We start from the raw sequence: 26,047 nt of genomic DNA on the forward strand, positions 1-26,047 counted from the left end.
TGTTTATTTGAGATAGCATCTCACTCTGTCACCCAGGCTGGAGTGCAGTGGCACAATTATGGCTCTCTTGCAGCCTTGACTTCTCAGGCTCAAGTAATTCTCCCACTTTAGTCTCCTGAGTAGCTGGGACTACAGGTGCCGGCCACCACACCTAACTATTTTTTTAACAAAATTTTGTAGTAGAGATGGGGTCTCACTATATTGCCCAGGCTGGTCTCAAACTCCTAGGCTCAAGTAATCCTCCCACATTTGACCCTCAAAGTGCTGGGATTACAAGCATGAGCCACCATGCCTGGCCTGTTTGCTTATCTTTTAAAAACACATTACAGATAAAGTTGAAGTTACTTGTATTTCATACTTAGTCCTGTTCCCCTCCCTGCTTCCTTAGGGGCAAAAACTATCACGAATTTAGTGTGTATCTCGTCCCTTTATTTATTTAATTTTTTTTTGAGAGGGAGATATCAATGAAATTTATTGGTGTATTTTAAACATTGTAGTAGAATATGCGTAATATAACATTTACCATCAATTATTTTTAAGCATACAGTTCAGTGGCATTAAGCACATTCACATTCCATCACCATCATCTCCAGAAGTTTTTTTGTCTTACATAACACACTCTGTACTCATTAAACAAAAACTCAGTCTCCAATTGCTTCAGCCCGGGCAATCACCTTTTTAAGATTCTGTCTTTATGAATTTGACAGCACTAGATACCTCATATAAGTGGAATCATATAGTATTTGTCCTTTGTGACTGACTTATTTCACTTAGCATAATGTCCTCAAGTTTCATCCATGTGGTAGCATGTTATCAGAATTTTTTTCCTTTTTAAGTATATCTCACATAGCTCTTCATCTGTTGATGGATACTTAGGTTGTTTTCACCTTTTGGCTATTGTGAATAATGCTGTTATGGACATGTGTGTACAAATAATATGCTTATCTCCATTTTTAATTATTCTGGGAATATACACAGAAATGGAATTGCTAGATGATATGATAATTCTATTTTTAATTTTAAAAGAAACTATCTGGTCTATATTGTTATGCTTTAAGTATTTCTATAGAAATAGAAGGAATAATTAATTGCAAAATCGAAAGTATTTAATAAAGGGCATTATATTGTAGTATCATTCTGCAACTTGCTTTTTTAAAAATCTCAATCATAGTATTCAGAATCTCGTTTATTTCATATATGTCTGATTCAATAACTTTATCTCCTGTCTAGCATTCTATAATCAGCTATTCCTCAATTTATCATTCCCCTATTGTGAGAAATGTGAGTTGTTTCCAATTTTCCCATTATGAACAATTCTGCTGTGACCATTGTTGTGTCCACCTGTAAAAATTTCTCAAGGATATATGGAGAATTGTGGGAATATAGGGTATACACATTTTCAACTTGATAGTTGATAGATTGCTCTATAAATGGAAGTATCAATTTATCCTTCCATCTGTGTTTAAAGATCTACCCACATCTTCTCCACTTCTTGTTAATTTTAGACTGTTGGTTTTTTGGTCAATCTGATGGATATGAAGTGGTATCATTTCGTTGTTTAAATTTGGATTTCCCTCATTACAAGTGAGGTTACGGATTTTTTCATATGCATTGCTCATTCTGATTTCCTCTCCTGTTTATATACTTTGCCCATTTTGTCATTTGTGTTTTTTTCATTGATTTATAAGAGTGTGTATGTGTGCATATGTTGTTTCATTGACTTGTAAGAGTGGGTATGTGTGCATGAGTGTGTGTGTAAAGTTCTGGATACTATTTTTATAGTATTACTAATATATTCTCACCAGTTATGGCTTATCATTTCATTTTGATTGTCAGATAAAAGTTATGATTTGGCATAGTGAAAATTATTAATCTTTTTCTTTATTTTGCACTTTTTGTGCTTTCTTTTCAAAACCCTTCTGTATTCCCAAGGTGAAAAATATATTCTTCTATACTTTCTTCTAAGAGTTTTAAATTTTTATTTTTGAGCTTAGGTCTTGAATAACATTGGGCTTTTCTTTTGTGTATGATTTGATGTAAGGAATTGTATTAGTCTATTTTCACGCTGCTAATAAAGACATACCTGAGACTGGGTAATTTATTAAGGAAAGAGGTTTAATTGGCTCACAGTTCAGCTGGCTGGGGAGGCTTCAGGAAACTTACAATCATGACAGAATGGGAAGCAAGCATGTTCTTTTTCACATGGCAGCAGGAAAGAGAAGAATGAGAGCCAAGTGAAGTGGGGAAAAAGCCCCTTATAAAACCATCAGATCTGGTGAGAACTCAGTATCAAGAGAACAGCATGGAGGTAACAACCCCCATGATTCAATTACCTCCCACCCACAATATGTGGGGATTATGAGAACTACAGTTCAAGATGAGGTTAGGGTGGAGACATAGCCAAACCATATCAGGAATGTATCTACTTTTTTTCTGTAAGAAAATGCAACTGTTTCAACACCATTTATTAAAATTTCACTTCATTCTTTTTCTTTTCCTTTTTTTTTTTTTTTTTTGAGACGGAGTCTTGCACTGTTGCCCGGACTGGAGTGCAATGGCACGATCTCCATCTCGGCTCACTACAACCTCTGCCTCCAGGGTTCAAGCGATTCTTCTGCCTCAGCCTCCTGAATAGCTGGGATTACATGTGCCTGCCACCGTGCGCGGCTAATGTTTTCTTTTCTTTTCTTTTCTTTTCTTTCCTTTTTTTTTTTAGTATTTTTAGTAGGGATGGCATTTCACCATGTTGGCCAGGCTGATCTCAAACTCCTTACCTCAGGTGATCCGCCTGCCTCAGCCTTTCAAAGTGCTGGGATTACAGGTGTGAGCCACCACACCTGGCCAACTTGTTTAATTTTATAGGCTCACAGCTGGAGGGAAGTGTACCTCAGTATGAATTGTGTCTTGAGTCTTACCTGTATCTGATTTAGATGAGACTGTGGACTTTTGAGTTGATGTTGGAACAAGTTGAGACTTTGGGGGCTACTGGGATAGAATGAATGTATTTTGCATGTAAGAGGACATGAATTTTGGGGGCTGGGGTGGAATGGTATGATTTGAATGTGTCCTCCAAAATTAGTAATCTCCAATGCAACAGTGTTGAGAAGTGGGACCTTAAGAAGTGATTAGGTCATGAGGTCTCTGCCCTCATGAATGGATTAATGTCATTATTGCAGAGTGGGGTTGTTGTCATGAGGATGGGTTTGTTTTAAAAGTGAGTTCAGCCCTCTCTTGTTGTCTCTCATTCACCTTCTCTAACTCACTTGAATTCTGCCATGGGATAACCTCAGCAAGAAGACCCTCACCTGATGTAGGCCCCTCCTCCAGATGTATAAGAAATAAATCTCTGTTCTCTATAAATTACTCAAGTCTCAGGTATTCTTTTATCACAAAACAGACTAAGAACCAGTTTAACCATAATTTCTCCCTTTAAGTATAACTTTGCTGTATCCAATGTGTATTTTGATATTGTAGCACTTTTACTGTCAACCGGTTCTAAAGATATCAGGCTGGGCGTGGTGGCTTACGCCTGTAATCCCAGCACTTTGGGAGGCTGAGGTAGGGGGATCACTTGAGGTCAGGAGTTCGAGACCAGCCTGGCCAACATGATGAAACCCTGACTCTACTTAAAAAATACAAAACTTAGCTGGGTGCGGTGGCATGCATCTGTAATTGCAGCTACTCAGGAAGCTGTGGCATGAGAATCGCTTGATCCTGGGAGGCAGAGGTTGCAGTGAGCCAAGATTGCACCACTGCACTCTAGCCTGGGTGACAGAATGAGACTCTGTCTGAAAAAAGAAAAAAAAACTATAAATATATCATCATTTCCATGGTAATATTACTAAGAGTCAACTCCTATTTCATATAGATGAAAAACTATTCATTTTTTCAAGATTTTTAACTGACTTAATGATGGGTTATTTATTACAGAACTTGAATGGAAGCTAGCAGAAGTTGGAGCAATACAGACTGATTTGGAAGAAAACCCCCAAAAAGACATTGTAGATATGATGGTATCTTCAATTAGAAACACTTCTATTCATGATGACAGTGATAGCTCCAACAGTGATAATGATACCAAATAGAGAGAAATATTCAGTAAATAGCTTTTAGTATATATGTAGTGAATGTTTTACTTATGACTGCTTTTATAATTAGGGATCAGAAAATTCATAAACAGATTTATTTTATTTTCATTTTTATATTAGAATTATGGCATATATGTCATTTTAAAAATTTTCAGGCATTTCAGAATATTCATTGCCTCTGAGAAAAATAGAATTTGGCAGCCAGGCGTGGTGGCTCACGCCTGTAATCCCAGCACTTTGGGAGGCCAAAGTGGGCAGATCACCTGAGGTCGGGAGTTCGAGACCAGTCTGACCAACATGGAGAACCCCGTCTCTACTAAAAATACAAAAATTAGCTGGGCATCGTGGCACATGCCTGTAATCTCAGCTACTCCGGAGACTGAGGCAGGCGAATTGCTTGAACCCAGGAGGCAGAGGTTGCGGTGAGCCAAGATCGTGCCATTGCACTCTATGTTGGGCAACAAGAGTGAAACTCCATCTCAAACAAAACAAAACAAAAAACAAAACAAAACAGAATTTGTATTAAGCCCTTAGTATTTTTCTGTGGTTTATCCTTTCTCTAACTCATGTTGGACAAAAACACAAATATTACAAGACCTTTCTTGCTTACTCATTTCCAAATAGAACTACGAATGAAAGCAATGAAAGAAAACCATGAAATTTTATTTAAGTCAACACATTTTAAAATCTAGACTTAAGTAAAAAGTTTTAAATTTATGACCATAAAGCTTTTTCTTAGAAATCTCTTACCTATTAAAACATTAACCACTTAATAGCATAATGCAATTAATAGATTTTGAGAAGTACATAAAAAATATCTGTATTCATTATTATTGTTCTGAGTAGTTACTATTAAGTTAGAAAATTACTGAGTATTCTCATTAATATTTAAACTATAGAATCATTAGAACACTACACCATGTAAGTTTCTAAATCCTGAGCAGAGGTGAGAAAACTATATTGTAGGATGACCTATGTTTTAACAGTAATCACAGAATAATTCATCATGAGAAAATATACATTAGTACACTGCAGAAGGCCTATAGGATGTTTCATCTTGGCGTAACAATGAACATCACTTTTAGAGGAAAGGTTGGTAAATCCAGCATATAATAGTTCAGTAACAGATTGTTTTCTACTTTATTTATATTCGTGATCCATAATTCTCATTATGGATGTTCACTGATATTTGTGAGAGAATCTAGACTAGGTTTAAATGCCTAGATCACAAAAATAAATTGGTGAGAATTGAGGCAGTTGAAGATTGAGTCAAGAAAAGGCTCTTGCTATTGGTGGGGGTTTAGGGATCTTAGAGGCTACAGAGAACCATGAAGTGGAAGGAGTAAGGTAATGAGAATTTATTTCACCAGGTAAAAATCAATTGATCTAGTTCTGGGAAGGATTAGGAAAATTCTTCTGAGATAGTAAATATACGTCTTGAGACTAGATGGAGGAAGGTTCAGAGAGGTCACAGTGGTCTTTATTGTAGCATTACACACACATGTCAGAGAGGTAATTACCTAGTTTTATTTATCAAATTCCTGAACCTTCCAGAAATGGATGGGTAAGTTACTATTCAGGATAAAAACAGCTGTGGAAATGAAAGGAAGAGCCATCTTCTATAGTTACAATGTAACTCTAATGCCATCTAATGCATATAACCATATTTATCAAAATAACTTTCATATACATTATTTTCCCCTCCAGTTGAAACCAAATGCAGAAAATCCCCCTAAATGAAGTCTTTTAAAAAGTAAATACATATTTATCTGTTTTCTTTTTAAAGTTAAAATAATGAAATAATAATATTATTTGGGAGAGCTTTAAAAAGATATCTATTTCCCTTTGTCTTAACTCAGATCCACCAGGTGGCAGTAAGTTTTTACGCACAAACAGTTCTGAAGACTACCATTTGTAAAAATAATAAAAGTATATCATGTTAGAACTGGCTGCTTGTGATTCCAGCCCTGCTCTTTAGCAAAGTGCACACACACATTCTTTTTTTTTTTTTTTTTTCTTTTTTTTTTTTTTTTATTATACTTTAAGTTCTAGGGTACATGTGCATAACGTGCAGGTTTGTTACATATGTATACTTATGCCATGTTGGTGTGCTGCACCCATCAACTCGTCAGCACCCATCAATTCATCATTTATATCATGTATAACTCCCCAATGCAATCCCTCCCTCCTCCCCCCTCCCCCCTCCCCATGATAGGCCCCAGTGCGTGATGTTCCCCTTCCCGAGTCCAAGTGATCTCATTGTTCAGTTCCCACCTATGAGTGAGAACATGCGGTGTTTGGTTTTCTGTTCTTGTGATAGTTTGCTGAGAATGATGGTTTCCAGCTGCATCCATGTCCCTACAAAGGACGCAAACTCATCCTTTTTTATGGCTGCATAGTATTCCATGGTGTATATGTGCCACATTTTCTTAATCCAGTCTGTCACAGATGGACATTTGGGTTGATTCCAAGTCTTTGCTATTGTGAATAGTGCCGCAATAAACATACGCACACACACATTCTTTTAGCAAGGACTGATTGATGCCTACCAACACAGGTCACTAGTACTTCCATACACTGCTTCATGTATACATTCTCATTTGACTAGGGTAAAAATATTTGTCAGGATATGCAGAAATTATTTAATATGTAATATTGTTCTCCATTTTACTGAATGAATATTCAATGGGGTACAAAGTTTTTTTAATTGCCAATATTCAGTCATTTTTTGATCTATAAAAATTGGTATTTTATCCTAATATTTTTGTCTATTCTTGCCAACTGTGCTCTATTGAATCTCCCTTCTCTGTAGTGCCCTTTTTGTCAAAATGTGGTAAATGTGGTCCTAGAATCAGCAGGATTCCTAAGGAGCCTGTTAGAAATGCAGAATCTGTGGCCCCATCGCAGACTAACTGAATCATAATTTTCATTTTAATGAGATCTCCAGGTGATATGCACATTAAAATTCAAGAAGCACTAGGCAACAAATCCTTTAAAGGCAACCTGAGCATCTTCTTTTACCCATTCCACAGTGTGGGTTATTAAGTCTGTCTCAGTTCCAAGCAAACATTCTCTGGCTGAACTTGTGACTTAAGGAACTCTGAAGATGAAAGGTGGGGTTTTTAACCAGTTTTTCCCTCTCCTTTTGGGGCAGGAGAATAAGGTCTGGAGGCAGGGAACCTAAGGCTGTTTCACACCAACTTCCTAGAACTAGATTTAAAGGAAAACCCTAACTTTCCATGCCTAAGTAACACAAGGACCAGAGGCTACTTTGCAAACCCCCACCTTTTGTGCCTGGCAGATGGGAAATTGGCTGTCCGCAATCAATCAGACTGATTGCCTGCTGAGGGTTCTTTTGCAACTTTGTAACTTCACCTCAGCCTCTGATTGGTTGCTTTTGGCAACCAATCAGACCAATTGCAAGCCACCACTTCATGATATGAAGTGGCCAATGGGAAGCCTCTAGAGGGGTATTTGGACCAGAGAAGATTCTGAGCCACTGCTCATGCCTGCTCCCACACTGTGAAGTGTACTTTCATTTTCAATAAATCCCTGCTTTCATTCTTTAGTTGCTTTATTCTGTCTTTACTTTGCTGGGCGTTTTGTCCAATTCTTTGTTCAAAACACCAAGAACTTGGACACCTTGCAGTCAAGACCCTCTACCAGTAACACTTTCATGGCCTATCCCTCTTCTGTTGGGGACTGGGAGAGAGAATAGGGATGAAAGGGATAAATTTCCCTTAACTGTACAATGAATACTGCATCCAAATGTTCACTCTTTAATGGGGCACACTGAGTTCTCCTAGAAACTCCGAAACAACTTCCCAACTGCACAGTCCGTTGATTGACATGAGAGATGGACCAGTCTTAGCTCTATCTCTGCTAACTCTCTTAGTTTCCTCTCCTAGAAGTAAATTCAGCCTCCTGCTACTAGAATTTCCTTCCCCTTCGGGTGTCAAGATGGTTCAAACCTGAACAGCATTTTCCACACAGCATCAATTGACACATGAGAAAGTTACACATCCTTGGTATCCTTGCTACACCACATGGTAGATGTTGTAGATTGCTTTATTTAGCCCACTCCCTGGCCAGCTATTTCTCCAACTCTTTTACTGTTTCATGTAGGTACAAGGCAATATCAGCAAGTTTGATAGTAAATCAGATGCCACTCTCCCTCCCTCACAGTCACCTAGCTGATTCTGTTGGAGTCTTGTTCACTTGGGGTAGGGTAAGGCATAAAAAGGAAAGGAAAAACCATAGTACACACCAAGAACCTGGCTTCAGTGATTCTCGCAGGTGTTTTTCCTCTTGCCAAGTGTTGGGCTTATGTGGTCTGAGAGTAGAGAGTTGGAGGTTTTGGCTATGGTAGATCCCTTTTTGTCCAACTTTTATCCTTGGGTGAAGGAGTGGGTATCTGACCCCAAATGTCGGCAGCTCTTTAGAAGGTGAGGTACTTCATGCACTTGTTCCTTATTTTAGATTTCAGTCAGCATCTTCTTATACAGGTATTAGCTGTACCTATTAGTGTTACATATTCTTGTTGGTTCTCAAGTATTCAATCACTAGAACAGTATTAGTCACATCATATTTCACCGACTGATTTTAGTTTGTTTCTCCTTTGTGCTTTTGAGAGGTGAAGCCAGCTGGGCTTCTGGGTTGGGTGGGACTTGGAGAACTCTTGTGTCTAGCTAAAGGATTGTAAATGCACCAATCAGCGCTCTGTGTCTAGCTAAAGGATTGTAAACGCACCAGTTAGCACTCTGTAAAAACGTACCAATCAGCACTCTGTGTCAAGTTAAAGGATTGTAAATGCACCAATTAGTATTCTGTAAAATAGACCAATCAATGCTCTGTAAAATGAACCAATCAGCAGGATGTGGGCAGGGCCAAACAAGGGAATAAAAGCTGCTCACCTAAGCCAGCAGCAGCAACCCGCTTGGGCCCCCTTCCACGCTGTGGAAGCTTTGTTTTTTCACTCTTAACAATAAATCTTGCTGCTGCTCACTCTTTGGGTCCACATTACCTTTATGAGCTGTAACACTCACTGCGAGGGTCTGCGGCTTCATTCCTGAAGTCAGCGAGACCACAAACCCACCAGGAGGAACAAACAACTCCGGACGCGCCATCTTTAAGAGCTGTAACACTCACTGGGAAGGTCTGCGGCTTCACTCCTGAAGTCAGTGAGACCACAAACACACCGGAAGGAAGAAACTCTGGACACATCTGAACATCGGAAAGAACAAACTCCAGACACACCATCTTTAAGAGCTGTAACACTCACCACGAGGGTCCGCGGCTTCATTCTTGAATTCAGTGAGACCAAGAACCCACCAGAAGGAATTAATTCCGGACACACTTTCATGCACATTACTAAGGCTACCCCTTGACAATAATCTGCCTACAGTCATAATTTAGGATAAAGATGATCCTGAAAATCTTCTTTCTGGCATTTCATTCACTCATTAAATCATTCATTCACCTCAGGCCTTGGTGGTTTTGTTTTGTTTGTTTGAGACTGACTTGCTCTGTTACCCAGGCTGGAGTGCAGCAGCACGAATTGGGCTCATTACAGACTCTGCCTCCCAGGTTCGAGTGATTTTCCTGCCTCAGTTTCCCAGGTGGCTAGGACTACAGACATGCACCACCACATCCGGCTAATTATTTTGTATTTTTAGTAGAGACAGGGCTTCACCATGTTGGCCAGGCTGGTATCAAACTCCTGACCTCAAGTGATCTGCCTGCCTTGGCCTCCCAAAGTCCTGGGATTACAGGCGTGAGCCACCACACCCAACCTGGTTTTTATTTTTAAATTTTAATTAATTTATTTTAGTGATGGGGTCTTGCTATGTTGCCTTAACTTCTGGGCTCAAGCCATCCTCCCGGCTCAGCTGGAACTACAGGCATGTGCTACTGTACCTAGCTCACCTCAGGTATTGAAATGGATGCTACACAACATGGTTCTTGCCCTTCTGAAGTTTACCTTGTGGTGGTAGAGAAAATAGTTTATAAGAAAACAAATATATACATATAACTAATATATACATAATTTAAACTTGTAAGTATTATGGGGGAAACTGGACACAATAGAAGAGAATAACTTTGCATATTATTGGTGGTGGGAGGGCAGGTGGGATGTTGGCAGGAGACCTCCTTAAATAGGGTAGTTAGATCTTTGAGATGTGATGATTGAGAAGGAGCCAGCCATGAGAAAAGGTAGGAAGGGTCCAGTCAAGGGCACAGCATGCCTGAAAGCCTGAGAGCAGAGAGAAATTAGCAAGGAAATGAAAGGCAGTTTCTCAGTTGGAGGGTTACAGGAAAAGGAAAAAAATGGTAAGACATGAGGTTGGAGAGGTAGGGAGGGGCCAGATCAAACAGGTTATTGTGACCATAATTAGGAATTTGTATGTAATGGGAAATGATAAAAGGGGTTTTAGAAGAAAATAACGTGACTTCATTTATATTTTCAAAATAATTTGGCTGCTCTGTGGAGAACAGATTGAAGGGAGCATCCAAGATATTTGTGATACAGAAGAAAAGACATCAGGTAGATAACTGGACATGTGTGTATAGAGCCCAGGAGAGAACTAAAGGCTGGAGTTAAAACATCTGTGAGTCATTTCAACTATTCCTAGGGTTCCAACAAGAAATTGTAAAGATTAACAACCTTTAAAGATGACCATCTAACCTTTATGTAGCAGTTTATCCTTGATCATCACAGTTCTCTGAAATGCCTATTCTTGTAACTTTACAGATAAGTACCTGAAGCTCAGAGGAGTTACTTGAGTTGCTCACTATCTCTCAGCATTAGTCAGAATTTAAGCCAAGAGTTTTGACCACAAAGTCTATAATACTACCTCAAGTATGAGGCAGAATTTTGTAGTTCCATTTTAAAGGGATTAGAAAGAATATGAGTAACTGAATAAACTATGCAAGCTTTAAAAAAATACTTAACCTTATATTCCGTATTAAGCATATCTTAAAGCTTCCTGTTCTCCAATTCACCTTAAAGCATGGTAGTAAAACTAGGAATGTCAATGAATGGATGAGTTACTATGAAAGAGCAGATATGACTTTGTGACTGACAGAGTGACATAGGAGTTAGGGCAAGAATTAGAGCAAAAGAGATATGAAAATTACCCAAAAAGGAACATCATTGACAAGAATAGCCAACATTTCTATGGGATTTCTTATGTACCAGATAAAAGTAAACACACACACACACACACACACACACACACACACACACACAGTCTCAGTTATGCTATGAGATAGGATTGTGATTATCCCATTTTACAGATGAGGAAATTAACAGAGAAATAACTTGCTTGAAGTCATGCAGATATTAGTTGTGAAGCTATGATTTAAATGCAGGCAGTTTAGATCCTGATTCTGTACTCTTAACCACTATGATACATTGCCTACCAACTGGGGGAAATCAGTTGACAGAGGAGTTAAGAAAATACTCAGTTTAGGCCGGGCGCGGTGGCTCAAGCCTGTAATCCCAGCACTTTGGGAGGCCGAGACGGGCGGATCACGAGGTCAGGAGATCGAGACCATCCTGGCTAACACGGTGAAACCCCGTCTCTACTAAAAAATACAAAAAACTAGCCGGGCGACGAGGCGGGCGCCTGTAGTCCCAACTACTCGGGAGGCTGAGACAGGAGAATGGCGTGGACCCGGGAGGCGGAGCTTGCAGTGAGCTGAGAGCCGGCCACTGCACTCCAGCCTTGGTGGCAGAGCAAGACTCCGTCTCAAAAAAAAAAAAAAAAAAGAAAATACTCAGTTTAAATAATAGCAAGGTTCACAAGAAAGAGTGAACAGAGTATCTGAAATTATGTTTAAGGTTATGGAATATAAATTTAGGATCTATGAAACTATGAGGCAGGATTTTTGTTTTATGAAAATGTGGGATCTGGAAGTTGGAAAAGCTATTGGAAATATCCAATACAGGCTCAGTACACTGGCTTGCGCCTGTAATCCCAGCACTTTTGGTGGCTGAGGCGGGTGGATCACTTGAGGCCAGGAGTTCAAGACCAGCCTGGCCAACATTGTGGCACCCCATCTCTACTAAAAACACAAAAATTAGCAGGGCGTGGTGGTGGGAGTCTGTAATCACAGCTACTTGGAAGTCTGAGGCAGAAGAATTGCTTGAACCTGGGAGGCAGAGGTTGCAGTGAGCTGAGATCATGCCACTGTACTCCAGATGAGCAATAGAGCAAGACTCTGTCTTGAAACAAAAAAAACATATCCAGTACATTTTGTTTTTCTTGGAGAGAATCTGGGAGAAAGGAGAAGCTGTAAACTGAACCATGGGAAATGTTCAAGCAGTGAGAGAGGACTGAGCAGAAAAACAGGGGATTATCTTGGTAAATAATTAAATACAATGAGAGAGAGAGGAGTCAAAGATGGACATGGTTTGATCTTGGTGACTGAGAGGACAATGAAATCAGTAAAAAGGGCAAAGGTATTTTTGAAGATAATATGTTCTAGATGATGGGGACTATAAGGAGGGATCAGTGTCTCTAGAATAAAATTCAAAAATCCATCCTAGGGAAAGCATTCAAACCCTCTCGTCTGGCTGCAACCTAACTTATCAGTATTATTAACTTTGCCTCCTGTCTTCCTACCTACCTCTTGTCAGTCAGGACTCTTGATTGCATGTGAGAGAAAACCTCTCACTGGTTTAAGCAATAAAACAGATGCAAGAATTTACTGACTGGTTTAATGAAATTTCCAGAGGAATCTAGTCCACATTTGTTTCAGGGCCTCAAACATGTGTTTAGGCCAAACCTCTGTCTTCAAATCTGCTTATTTTCCATGTTGCTTTCTTTCTCAGAATTCACGTGTGGAAAGATGGCTCCAGGTTTCCATTCTCCCAGATTTAAGCCCACTGGTAAAGAGGTAAAACCTTTCTTAGGAACTGTAGTTTGCAACAGAGGATTAAACTCAAATATGCTTTCCCCCCGTGTCCTGCTCAGATCATGTGGACTGAGAGTGGATAAATGATAGTTCTTCAAAGGAAATTATCAGAATAGGGAATGAATGCTGAACAGGCAAAAATGTCAACCAAAATATCTTCTGCTATATGATGGGGTCAATTAACAAATCATGTTTTCCCACTCCTGAAAGAAAAATCCTTAGGTGAAGGATCAAGTATCTGAATAAGTGCTTCAGTTTGATGTTCTTTTGCCCGGAGCATACAGCAAGAACTGAAAATGTTTACTGAGGTGAATGTTACTTTAAAGGGAGGATTTTATAGCCAAAAAGTAAAATGTATTTTTTGAAACAAGAAGATGGCTTTTTATTTCAAATCCAAAGGATATTCATTAAAACATAGGAATTACTAGGAATTAAGATTGTAAAGATCTCTTCTCCAGTAGAAGCACTGAAATGTGCTTTCCCCTGTGGACCAAGAGTGCCTTAACGCATCAAGGGAAGTCATTTCCCCAAGATACGTAGTAGTTACACGTTGTTGCAACGAGGAAATCCATGCAAATTAGGGTCCTGGTTTATTTCTGATGCTTCATTCCCCATCTTCCATCATACTGTCACTTGGTTTTTATAAAAGGCCGGGGGAAAAAATCTCCAAATGAGCAAATAAATCCCGACGTCCTTTCGCTTCCCTCCTCCGGCCCAGGGCGCATGCCCTGTCTCCCCAGACCCACCCACCAATAAGAAGCAACCCAAGCCTCGCTCCTCCAGATGGAAGAGGATGTCACTGGCGGTCCAGGCGCCTCTTCAACTCTTCTCTCCCAGCACCAGAAGAAACGCGAGTGATGCCACTGGGGGAAAAAGTCTCCTGCCAACACCCGAAAAATCTAACCTGGCGTCTGCAGTGTTTTGGTTTGGAAGGGAGAGCGGGTTCCCTTTCTGGCCTCCGGATCCCTCATCCGGCAGGAAGCTCTTCCTCCTCCTCCTCCTCGCCCCCGGCATACGGGGGGAAAGCCAAAGAGCCTCCAGGACCTAAGGCTAGCGCTCCGCCGGCCGGCCGCGCCCTCCACCCGACCAGGCCCCGCCTCCCCGGCTTTCTAGTAACCGGCGCCCTTCCCGGCCGGGGCAGGGAACTGGGCGCCTGCAGAGCCAGGTTTCGGCCCAAGGGAGCGGGAGTCTTTTCGGGCGTCCGGGATCCCTGGCGCGGCTCCGTGCTGCCTAACTGGGCAAGTCGCATGCGCACCGAGCCGCGCCGGGGAAAGGGAGAGTGAGGGGAGGGGCGAGCGCAGAGCCTCCGCCGGCCGTCGGAGCCCGCGGGGTGGCTGACGACGCATGCGCCGGGAGGGGGCGCAATCACTGACTCGGCTTGCGGCTGCCGTTTTAAAAAAGGAAACCCCGGAGAGCGAGAGCGCGAAGGAAATCTGGCCGCCGCCGTGAGCGCTCCCGGTGAGTGGCGCCCGCCCGGTGGGCCCAGGGCCTGCCGTCCGCCGGTTGGCTTCGTCGGCGGCGCATGCGCGCTCCCGGTCGGTGGAGGAGGGGAAGGGAGGGGGAGGAGGAGCTGGCCACAGTAGCGGCGAATTTTTGGGGGGGTGGGTGGGGGGCGCCACTCACAGCCCCAGGTGCTGCTGGAGGTGGGAGCCGCGGCGCCTCCTGGACACGGGTAGAGTAGTGGTTCCAAGTCACCGCAGCGGGAGACCTGGGTGGGGGAGGGAAGAAGCCGGAGCCGCCGCAAGCCACACGGTGAGGGCGCGGGGAAGGGGAGGGAGCGGGGGGCGGTCTGTGTGGGGCCGGGGGGCGGCGGCCAAGGGTGGGGAAGGCGGGAGCTGAAGCCCAAGTTTGGCGTCTTGTTCTAGTGTGTCTTTTCCCTGGACTTGGGGCGGAGGCCCGCCCTGCCTGAGAGGCCCTCTGGGGCAGCTGGGGTTACCTGCGGGGCAGGGGCGGGAATGGGGTGCACGGCGGGGCCGGGTGGCTTGAGGGCGCCCGGAGCTGCTGCTGATTCCAGCAACTGGGAGCCAGGGAAAGCCGGGGACTGGGTGCCGAGAGCGCTTTCGCTGGGGACCCGCTAGGCCTTGTGACCCACTTTATTCCTGTCACCACTCGGGCACGTTTGGAGCAGCGCCCAATGGGGCGCCGGGGCGGCCAGCTCCTCCGGGGAACCCCCACCCTCCCGGCGCCCGGCCCGCGTGCTGCGGTCCGCAGTCCGAGCGGCCGCCGTTGCCGCCCGCGGGCTGGTTCCGTAAGTGGTCGTGGTTCCGGGGTTCCGTCCCTGGGCAGCGCGCGGCTCTTAGTGTCTGACTCCGGCGACCGCGCGCGGGTTCTCTTCTTTCCTCCACCCGCGCTTCCCGTTCCCCATCACCCCCGCTGGCGTTTGTAGATTGCTTTTCGCCAGTGAAGCTGGGTTTTCTGGAGTTGGCTCTGGCCCTTGGAGTGTAATTTCCTACACGCAGCGCCGCGGAGTTTATATTCTTTGAAAGTGTTTGTCGCTTTGTAGAAGTCCTCTTGTTGACGGTAGGTGAGCCTAATTCTGCAAGATAAAAGCCTCAGTCTCTGACCTGGCAGATGAAAGATCAAATCGGGTTGTGGTTTCCTGCTATTAGAATGCCATGCTATTAGACTTTAAGGCTTTCTAGTCTTCTTTAAACAATTTAAAAAAAAATTGCAGTGGAAGAAAAGCCCAAGAAACTTTTACAGTCGTTGATTTGACTATAACGCTGAATCCCCCAAATGAAAGGTAATTTTACTTTGAAGATTGCATTCTGATTTGTAGCTTTAAGCGATTAGAGGAGAAAATTGTGCAATATTCCCCTCTACCTGTTTGAAAATAAACGTTCTTAAAAGGATGTAATTTAGATAATGAGTTGCTTTCTCTGAAACGTATCCCTTGGGGACATCGCAAATCTGGTTGGTTTTCAAATCTTGGGGGAAGGAAATTAATTCCAGTGTTAAGTAGTTGGCTGAACAGAATGTCTTAAAAGGTTAGCCTGTAGCATTAGGAGAAATACCTAATGTAAATGATGAGTTAATGGGTGCAGCACACCGACATGGCACATGTATACATATGTAGTAAACCTGCACGTTGTGCACATGTACCCTAGAACTTAAAGTATAATAATAATAAAAAGAAGTAAAAAAAAGGTTAGACTGGAGAAAGCAGACTGAAAATGTTCTAAAGCTAGGCATAATCAGTTATGAAAAAAGAATAGGGAAGCTTTCTGCGTACTAACATGGAAAGATCACAAAAATTTGTTATGAAGAAAAAAGCAAGATCTAAGTAGTACATTGTGAATAGTGTGTTATGTCTTAAGGGCGAGGTATAATAATACAAATTTATGTTTGCTCTTTATATAAAGAAATTCTGGGAGGATTTAGAAAACTAGTAGTAATAGAGGAGGGTGAGAAATAGTCTGAGGGAATGGTGGGAAATGAGATGTATTATGTGTATGTCTTCATGTTTTCAAATTTTTGTGTATATTGTGGACTCATAAACTGGGTTAAACAAAAATCCTCCTCCCCCAAATAATTTATGTGATCTTTGTTGCCTAATTTATGGTGATCTGAGTCATTTTCAATATGATTGCTTTTAATATTTTTTAGGAAAATCAACTAAAAAGAATGTTTGGGATATATTTTATGACTATTTACACTTTAAGTTCTAAGATTGCGGAGGTCACAGGCATTTATCTTTTAAAGATGTTTAGTTATATTTTGCCTTGCTAAAATATATAATGACTGTTTACATTTGGCATTATGGCTGGATTATGCTGCTTTCAGAGTGTAGTTTGTGTTTTCCCCTCCTCTTTTTTTCAGGAGTCATAGGTGGATAAAATTTTACTTAATCCCAAAGTTTCATGACAAACAATTGTGAGGAGTATGTGAACATTCCCTTAAAGTGCTAGTAAACTTGATTGTCCAGGTTAGTTTGCTTTTCAGATTGGGAAGCTTTTCTTTCTTTTGAGGAAATCAAACATGAACCCTGGTGAAATGTAAATTGGGGTGTGTGTGTGTGTGTGTGTGTGTGTGTGTGTGTCTGGTTGTTTCTCATGAAAAAAGAGACAGTGTACAAAATGAACATTTTTTTTAGGACTGTGAATTGTTGCAAACTTTTTAAATGAGGTTAAGACTGCACAGGCAGCTGTTAGATGAGATATAATTTTAGGAGGGGACCCTCAAACTCCCCCTGGTGACTAACATTGTGTAATCAAAATAGTGAATAGTGAGTAATGGGTTGCAGTTACTGTGGGCATTTTTGCAATATTACCAGTATTCCTTTTTATTTTGTAGGATAGGATACTTGTATTATTTCTGTTTGATATGTAGTTTTTTCTGATAGACTTCTGCAAAGTGGCACTTATTTTTCATTTGAATTCCATGTGGGTCTATTCAATCTTTTTAAAAAATTGAGTTATATTTCTTTTTTTTCTTTTTTTTGATACGGAGTCTCACTCTGTCACTAGGCCGGAGTGCAGTGGCACAATCTCAGTTCACTGCAACCTCCACTTCCCAGGTTCAAGTGATTCTCCTGCCTCAGCCTCCTGAGTAGCCGGGACTCTTATTTTTAAAATTACAGAAGTAAATTGACGCTCATCAAAAGTTAAAACAATAGTGTGTATATAAAAAGTGACAACCCCTTTACATCCACTTCTAGCTCACATTCCTCCCCAGAGGAATCTGCGTAGCCCAGCTACTCATACCTTGACTGAAGGGTGTCACTGTTAGCACCACTATATGATCTTATAGATATTTTTCTATGCATTAGCAAATATGTCCTTTTCAGTCTTGAAAACAGAATCATTTTGAATGATCATGTGCTTTGTCATTTTGCCTCTAGTATGGGCTCTGTTATTACCTGCAGGACAGGGACATGACTTGGAGCCTGTGAGAAAGCTTAACATGTAATATAGACTGTAGGTCATACTCATCTTTTCACTAGTGAGGGGCCAACTGTTATGGAGGCATTTGCAGAGTTTGCAGGGAGGTTATACTGATGTAAGTTTTATCTGGTATAGATTGAATTTACTGTAAACTTTGAGAGGCTGAGGTGGGAGAATAGCTTGAGCCCAGGAGTTCAGGACCAGCCTGGACAACATAGTGTGACCTCTTTGCTACAACATTTTTTTCAAAAAAATAGCCAGATGGGGTGGTGCGCACCGTAGTTTCAGCTAATTGGGAGGCTGAGGTGGGAGGATCACTTGAACCCAGGAGTTCTAAAAGAGCAGCCTGGGTGACAGAGTTGACACCCTTTTTTAAACAAAACAAAACCCAAAAAGTACTTGGATTACATGAATTTTATAGGACTCTTCAGAGTCCAAGTTTTAGGGGTTTCCTTGGCTTTTGACTTGAACAATAGCGTATGGGTTAAACTTTGATTTGTTTTTCCTTCTGTACTTGCTTGCAGACTCCTACGAAAGCCTCCTAGGTTACACCAGCCTCTTGAGCTTCTCTGAAGTGAACCTAAGCAGACTCTCCTTAGCTAAGGGACACTGTTACTGACTTGGATAAAATTTAGCTTTTGAAGGGAAAAGGAGAGAAGAGGCTCTTTGGTCTGGCTTTTGCTTAACTGACAGCAAACAACTAATATGCACTACTCTCTCCTCCATCCATCTCTCTGGTTCTCTAATAGTTCCAGAGGGTTGTTTGTTTTAAACCAGGTTGCAAAGAATTACCAAACCTTAATTCTTTTTAGCTGATAGAGTTTGCAAAAAGTTCAGAGTATTGATAAAGACTGTTTACTATGGGAGATACCTAGAAAGATGCAGTATAATTGACCCTGCCTTCGGTGGAATCTAGTATGGTTAAAACAGCATAGACTATTGTTATTATTATTATTATTATTATTTGAGACAGAGTCTTGCTCTGTCACCCGTGCTGGAGTGCAGTGTCATGATTTCAGCTCACTGCAACCTCTGCCTCCTGGGTTCAAGCGATTCTCCTGCTTCAGCCTCCCGAGAGTAGCTGGGATTACAGGTGCCTGCTACCACACCCGGCTAATGTTTGTATTTTTAGTAGACATGATGTTTCTCCGTGTTGGCCAGGCTGACCTTGACCTGCTGACCTCAGGTGATCCGCCCACCTCGGCCTCCCAAAGTGCTGGGATTATAGGGGTGAGCCACCGTGCCCAGCTGAAAAGCATAGGCATTATAACACAAGGTAGAAAATGACAAATTTTAGAAGAAAATTACGTACAAGATTTGTAAGGGTGAGCCTATTTCTGGCTGTTTTTTTGTTTGTTTTTGTTTTTGTTTTTTGGTGGGGGAGAGGCATGGGGTTTTGAGGGAGAATATGTATCTCAACCTTTTAATTAGTTAAGAAAGGAAACTTAGCTCAGATCTTAGCTCTTGATAATGTAAGGAGTTGTTACATTCTTTTAGCAGGTATCTGTGAGACTGAGAGCTATTTCAATAGTTTTTTTTTAAAGCTTTCCCACTGGAAAGAACCCTTTGATGTTTTATTTAATAATTATAATACAGCCTCTGTAATCACTTCAAGATTGCTAGAAAAATTTGGAAATTAAATCCTATCAGTTAACTGTTGTCTGCCACCAAATATGTCAGCCAGTGTTAATATTAAAAGAAAATTGTTTCCTCTTATCTCAGTGTTGAAGCATGTATTTTATGTCACCTCTTCCCCACATTTTTACTTTTAGTGCTGTGTCAAAGTATTTATTTGCTGTGACTATTTTAATAAAACAACACTGTGGGGGAAAAGTCAAAGTTCTACACTGTAGCTAAACCTTTTGATGTTTATCTGTTTCCTTATAGTTTTTTACAGATGCATAAAGTAAAATATTTTTTAAGTTCTTTGTAGGCGTTACACCAATGGCTGTTGCATTTTCTCCTTTTTTGAATCAAAAATTCTAGATGGAGTTATATGAATTATTTATAGAACACTCGTGTCAGCAATATAATTATTACTAATTGACCATAATTACATAATGGCATTTATATTTACAGGTTGCTTTACAACCGTTAGTTAAAAGCCCTATTAGGTGTAACTTAAATAGGTGGATAAAGAGATTCCTGTTTTTTTCCATTTTTTAAATTATTTAAATTTATTCTCATAGTCTCAACTCTGAGTTATTACTTTAGTTGGATATTTCAGAGATATAATTCTGCTAATTTTAAGTCTTAGAAGTCTACAGAAAGAAATCACTTGTGAAAAATGAAATTTTATGAATTACTTTGTTTTAAAGTATGCTGTTTCAGATACAATTTGCTTTTCATTTTTCAGAAACATTTTCATTTTTTACATTAATAATGACGGATATTAATTTTCTTTTTCAAAGAGTTCATATTCAGGTAGTTAACATTTTTAATTCTCATCCCAAATAGTGGAAAAGGAGATGTGAGGGCTATCTGGCTGTGACATGTTACCTCATTGATCCCCAGGTTTGATTCAGCTCATCTGGCTGACTCGGCAGGCATCCCCTTCCTCCCTCACTGCTCCATGTGTGTCCCTCCTGAAGCTGCATGCTTGGTCGAAGAGGATAACCATCCCTAATAGAGGAGGACCGGTCTTGGGTCAAGGGTATATGAGTAGCTGCGCTCCCCTGCTAGAACCTTCGAACAAGCTCTCAAGGTCCAAATAGTGGAACGTGAAAGTACAGGTTGATTCGTATTGGCAGGTTTTTGTATTAAAGTAAAAGTTAAAAAGCACAAATGGGGGATATACCAATAAAGGTTAGACCATATCCCTAGCTAAGAACTTATCATTTGTATTAAAATATAGTTTAATGTAAAAAGTTGCCTTTGACCCTTCCCCCCTCCCCTCCCCTCTGCTCCCCTCCCCTCCCGTCCCCTTCCCTCTCTTCCCCTCCCCTACCCTCCTTTCCCCTGCCCTCCCTTCCTCTCCCTTCCCCTCCCCTCCTCTCTTTCCCCCAGTTATAAAAATAGCACATCCCTAATGTAGAAAACTTGGGAAACACTAAGAAAGCATAGATTAAATTTTAGACTGGGCGCAGTGGCTCACGCCTATAATCCCAGCACTTTGGGAGGCCAAGGTGGGTGGATCACTTGACGTCGGGAGCTCAAGACCAGCCTGGCCAACATGGTGAAACCCCATCTATACTAAAAATACAAAAATTAGCTGGGCATGGTGACAAGTGCCTGTAATCCCAGCTACTTGGGAGGCTAAGACAGGAGAATTACTTGAACCCAGGAGGGAGGGGTTGCAGTGAGCAGAGATCACGCCATTGCACTCCAGCCTGTGCAACAGATCAAGATTCAGTCTCAAAAAAAAAAAAAAAAAATTAAAACAGTATCATTGGAGATCCTACCACCAAGAGGGCTGTTGTTAATCTTCTTGATTATCTATCTGCTTGCTGCATTTTATTTAGCCATTACATAAGTATACGTATACTTACATGATGTTACGGGTTCATAATGTAGTCCAGTGTAGTGCAAGCTGTTAACAGTGAATCATCAACATACTTTCATGTCAGTATTTTTCTGCTATGTGATTATTTTTAGTAGGTATGTAACATTCTCATCTCTGTAATAGTTATCAATTTTCTGTTGGACGTTGAAGTTGTTTTCAATTTTTAGAGTAATAATACTGTCACTTCCCTATATTATGCATTTTGATAGTGGCCTACCTACTATCAGTGATTTTTTCTATTTTTGTTTCTCTGAAAATATCTCAATTTCACCTTTTTTTTTTTTTTTTTTTTGAGACAAGGTCTCATTCTGTCACCCAGGCTGGAGTGTAGTGGTAATAACATGGCTCAATGTAGCCTCAACCTTTTGGGCTCAGGCAATCCTTCCACCTCAGCCTCCTCAGTAGCTGGAACCACAGGGGCATATCACCATGCCCAGCTAATTTTTAAATTTTTTTGTAGGGAAAGGGTCTTGTCGTGTTGCCCAATCTGTTCTTGAACTCCTGGGCTTAAGAGATCCTCCCACCTTGGCCTCCCAAAGTGCTGGGGTTATAGGTGTGAGCCACCATGCACGACAGTTTCACCTTTTTTGAAGTGTTTTGTTTTGTTTGATACAGTCTCGTTCTGTTGCCTAGGCTGGAGTGCAGTGGCTGATCTAAGCTCACTGCAGCTTCTGCCTCCTAGGTTCAAATGATTCTCATGCCACAGCCTCTTGAGTAGCTGGGATTATAGGTGTGTACTACCATGCCCAGCTAAATTTTTTTGTATTTTTAGTAGAGATAGGATTTCGCAGTGTTGGCCACGCAGGTCTCTAAACTCATGGCCTCAAGTGATCTGCCCACCTTGGCCTCCCAAAGTGCTAGGATTACAGGCATGAGTCACCGTGGCTGGCCTGAAGTGTGTTTTCATTGGCTATAAAGTTCTAAGTTGGTAGTTATTTTCTTTCAACACATTCAAGAATGTTTGGTTGCTTTCTGTCTTCCTTTCTTTTTGTTGAAGTCAGCTACCAGTCTTATCGAAGGCAATGTATTAGCTATATTCTTGCTGAGGATAATGTGTCTTTTATTTTTCTTTGGCTACTTTTAAGACTATCTGTCTTACTTTTAAAGCACTTCGACTATGATGTGTTCAGATGTGGTTTTCTTTGTCGCTTTATGTTTAGAGAGTTTTTTGAATCTGTAGCTGGATGCCTTTTAGTTTTGGAAAGTTCTGTTATCACCTTTTCGTATATTCTGCCCCTTTTTTTCTTTTTAGATGCTAATTACACATATATTAAAAGTAATTATCATGTTCCACATGTTGAAAATTTTTTTTTTCTCTGTTTGGATATTTTCTATTGACCTGCCTTCCAGTATGCCAAAACTATCTTCTCTTTTTGGCAAAACTAATCTTTTGTATTCTTAATTTTACATTGTGGTTTTGAGTTATAGAGTATTCCTTTGATCTTATTTTATAGACTTGTAACAGACTCCAGTTCTCTTGAACATACTAATTATAGTTATTTAAATGCTTGTCTTTTCCAATACCGGCATCATCTATTGGTCTGTTTATCTTGTTTGTTTTTCTGTTGGTTATTGGTCATATGGTTGTATTGTTCTGTCTCTTCACATGCCTGGTAAGTTCTCCAAGGAACTTATCCATTTCATTTAACTTGTTGCATTTATTGGCAAAAAGTTGCTTATAATAGTCTATTACTGTTCTTTCACTATCTGTAGAAAGTGTAATGAGTCTAATATCTGTATAACCTGTAGAGATTTAGTATCATTCCAAATACTAGTAATTTGTGTCTGCTCCCCTTTTCTCTGATTAGTCTGGCTAGAAGTTTACTAATTTTATTGAGGTTCTTGAAAAGTTAACTTTTAGTTTGACTGCCTGTAGTTTTCTTATTTCTGCCTTGGTCTTGATTTCCTTTCCTCAGCTTATTTTGGGTTTAATTTGCTTTCTTTTTCTAGTTTCTTAAGATAGAAGCTGAGGTCATTGATTTGTGACCTTTTTTCTTTTCTGTTGTAAGCATGCTATAAACTTCCCTTTAATTGTTTATAATTTATTTATTTGTTTTTTGAGACAAGGTCTCACTACTGCTCAGGCAGTGCAGTGGCATAATCATGGCCCATTGCAGCCTTGATCACTCGGGCTCATTGATCACTCATGGACTGCAGGCGTGTGCCACCATGCCTGGCTAATTTTTTATTTTTATTTTATTTTTTTTGAGACTGGGTCTTACTCTGTTGCCCAGGCTTGAGTGCAGTGGCACAGTCACGGCTCACCACAGCATTGACCTCTCGGGCTCAAGAGATCCTCCCACCACAGTCTCCTAAGTGCTGGGACTACAGGCGTGTGCCACCATGCCTGGCTAATTTTTGTATTTTTTGTAGAAATAGGGTTTCAGTATGTTGCCCAGACTGGTCTTGAACTCCTAAGGTCAGGCAATCCACTTGCCTTAGCCTCCCAAAGTGCTGGGATTACAGGTGTAAGCCACCATACCTGGCCACAGTTTATTAAATTTTTTTCTGAAGACAAGGATGTCACTGTGTTGCCCATGTTGGTCTTGATCTGAGTTCAAGCAGTCCTCTTTCCTTGGCCTCCTGGAGTGCTGTGATGTGAGCCACCACTCCTGGCTGTTTCCGGTTTTGATATATTATGTTTCCATTTTCATTCCATTCAGAATACTTTATAATTTCTTTTCTGATGTCTTATTGGGTCTATAGTTTGTTTATAAGTGTGTTATATATTTTTCAGATATTTGAGGATTTTCCCGAGATCATTGTTATTTTTAATTTAATTCCATTGTGATGAGATAAATTTAAATTTATTTGGATTTATTTCATGGCCTAGAGTATATTCTGTCATGGTAAGGGTTCTTCATGTGCAGTTGAAAAGAATGTGTGTTTTGTTGTTAGGTGGAGTATTTTACAAATGTCAATTAGGTTAAGTCTGTTGATTGTTTTGTTTATGTCTCATAATTTTTGATTGAATGCCAGGCATTATGTAGTAAAAAAATTAAGCAAGCATTACCAGGTAATGGTACTTTTTGCCGGGTTGGGAGAGGGGTGGGGGAAGGGGAAGTTCTATGCAGATAGGTTAGGGAGCTGTATTAGTCTGTTTGCATTACTATAAAAGAATACCTGAGACTGGGTAATCTATAAAGAAAATAAGTTTAATTGGCTTATGGTTCTCCAAGGTATATAGGAAGCATGGTGCTGGCATCTCCTTATAGTGAGGCTTAGTAAGCTTCTAGTCATGGCTGAAAGTGAAGGGAGAGCAGGTACATCACAGGGCAAGAGTGGGAGCAAGAGAGCAAGGTGGGGCAGGTCCCAGACTTTTCAACAACCAGATCTTGTGTGAACTCACTTATTACTGAGGAGATGGTACTAAGCCATTCTTGAGAGATTTGCCCCCATGATCCGGTTGCCTCCTACCGGGTCCCTCTTCCAACATTGGGAATTACATTTACATTTCATCATGAAGTTTTGAGGGGACAAACATCCAACCCGTATCAGGAGCCCATCATCTTAAATGATGTGGAGGCTGGGTTGCTATTTTAATAGTTTGTTATCCTTATTTTTCCTTATTTTTTCAGGTGTTATCTTCTAAGGCTTTCATTTCAAAGCCTGTTGGTCTTGTCCCTTTAGCAATGCCAAAGGTGGGAAATTTCACTTTGCTTTTTAAAGTTTTTTAGTTAACTTTGTAGCCTTTTACCCTGCACGGTTTTAAAATTCAGCAAATATGCTGAGGGGAGATACCACCCTTAAGCTTGAGGTCCTTGCATGAAACTTTTTATGAGAATTAGTCTCCTAGTTTTGTTATTTCTGCCCTGTGGAACACCAAAAGCTGTCCTGGCTTCTGTGTTCCTCAGCAACAATATTTTACACAGGTCAGGCCTCAGTTTTCAGCCTCTAGCCCAAGCAATAATTAGGAAATACTCCCAGGGAAAAGACAGATGCTGGTCATCTAAATACCCTTAAAATATTCTCCCCATCTCTGAGCTGGAGGTTGCAGTGAGCCAAGATCACACCACTGCACTCCAGCCTGGGCGACAGAGCAAGACTCCATCTCAAAAAAAAAAAAAAAAGATTCTCCTCATCACTGTAATTTTAGACCTCCTTCTTTCCCATGCTTCATAATTTATTTAGCTTTTTAAGTTGTTCTTAGCAAGAGTATTGGCCTGCTTCAAACTAGTTCATTTAACCTAAGTGCAGACAATTTCCTATTATTATTACTATTATTGTCATTTATTTTTGCAGAGATAGGATCTGACTTTGTTGCCCAGGCTGGTCTTGAACTCCTGGCTCAAGTGATCCTCCTGCTTTGACCTTCCAAAGTACTAGGATTACAGACATGAGCCACTTTACCTGGCCCCTATTATTTTTTAAAGGTGTGCAGAATACTCAATATTTATGAGCTGTTTTATGTCATGTTCTTGAGGTATTTTGTTTGATGTAGTATGTTTTTTAAAATTGATTTGTATTGGAGTGTAATGTATATATGTTAAAATCTGCCCAATTTAAGTATGCAGATTGAGTTTTGACAAACCTAAACATTCTTGTAACCACCACAATCAAGAAGCAAAAAAAAAAATTTTTTTATACTGATACGGGGTCTTGCTGTATTGACCAGGTTGGAGTGTAGTGGCAATATAGCGAGGCCTTTGGCTCTC

General features: G+C 40.8%; 2 protein-coding genes across 6 annotated transcripts in view; both read left to right on the forward strand.

Annotated features, from left to right (window-relative positions):
- The window catches only part of PDCL2 (phosducin like 2), a 35,500-nt gene extending 31,383 nt beyond the window's left edge, over positions 1–4,117 (forward strand). Inside the window, exon 6 of the mRNA XM_010362941.2 lies at positions 3,931–4,117. Within this exon, the coding sequence (XP_010361243.1) occupies positions 3,931–4,085 (155 nt within the window). The 3' untranslated portion in view covers positions 4,086–4,117. The remainder of the gene's footprint in view (positions 1–3,930) is intronic.
- Positions 4,118–13,867: 9,750 nt separating this feature from the next.
- The window catches only part of CLOCK (clock circadian regulator), a 125,167-nt gene continuing 112,987 nt past the window's right edge, over positions 13,868–26,047 (forward strand). For 2 of the 5 annotated variants that reach the window (XM_030922289.1, XM_010362918.2), the window contains exon 1: positions 13,868–14,465. The gene's annotated coding sequence lies outside the window, so the exon portion shown is untranslated. Of the gene's footprint in view, positions 14,466–14,688; positions 14,760–26,047 lie in introns of those variants that run through there. The other 3 variants (XM_030922284.1, XM_030922287.1, XM_030922299.1) reach the window with 3 other exon arrangements.

Source organism: Rhinopithecus roxellana, chromosome 2 (genome assembly GCF_007565055.1).
Source record: "Rhinopithecus roxellana isolate Shanxi Qingling chromosome 2, ASM756505v1, whole genome shotgun sequence".
Lineage (NCBI taxonomy): Eukaryota > Metazoa > Chordata > Mammalia > Primates > Cercopithecidae > Rhinopithecus > Rhinopithecus roxellana.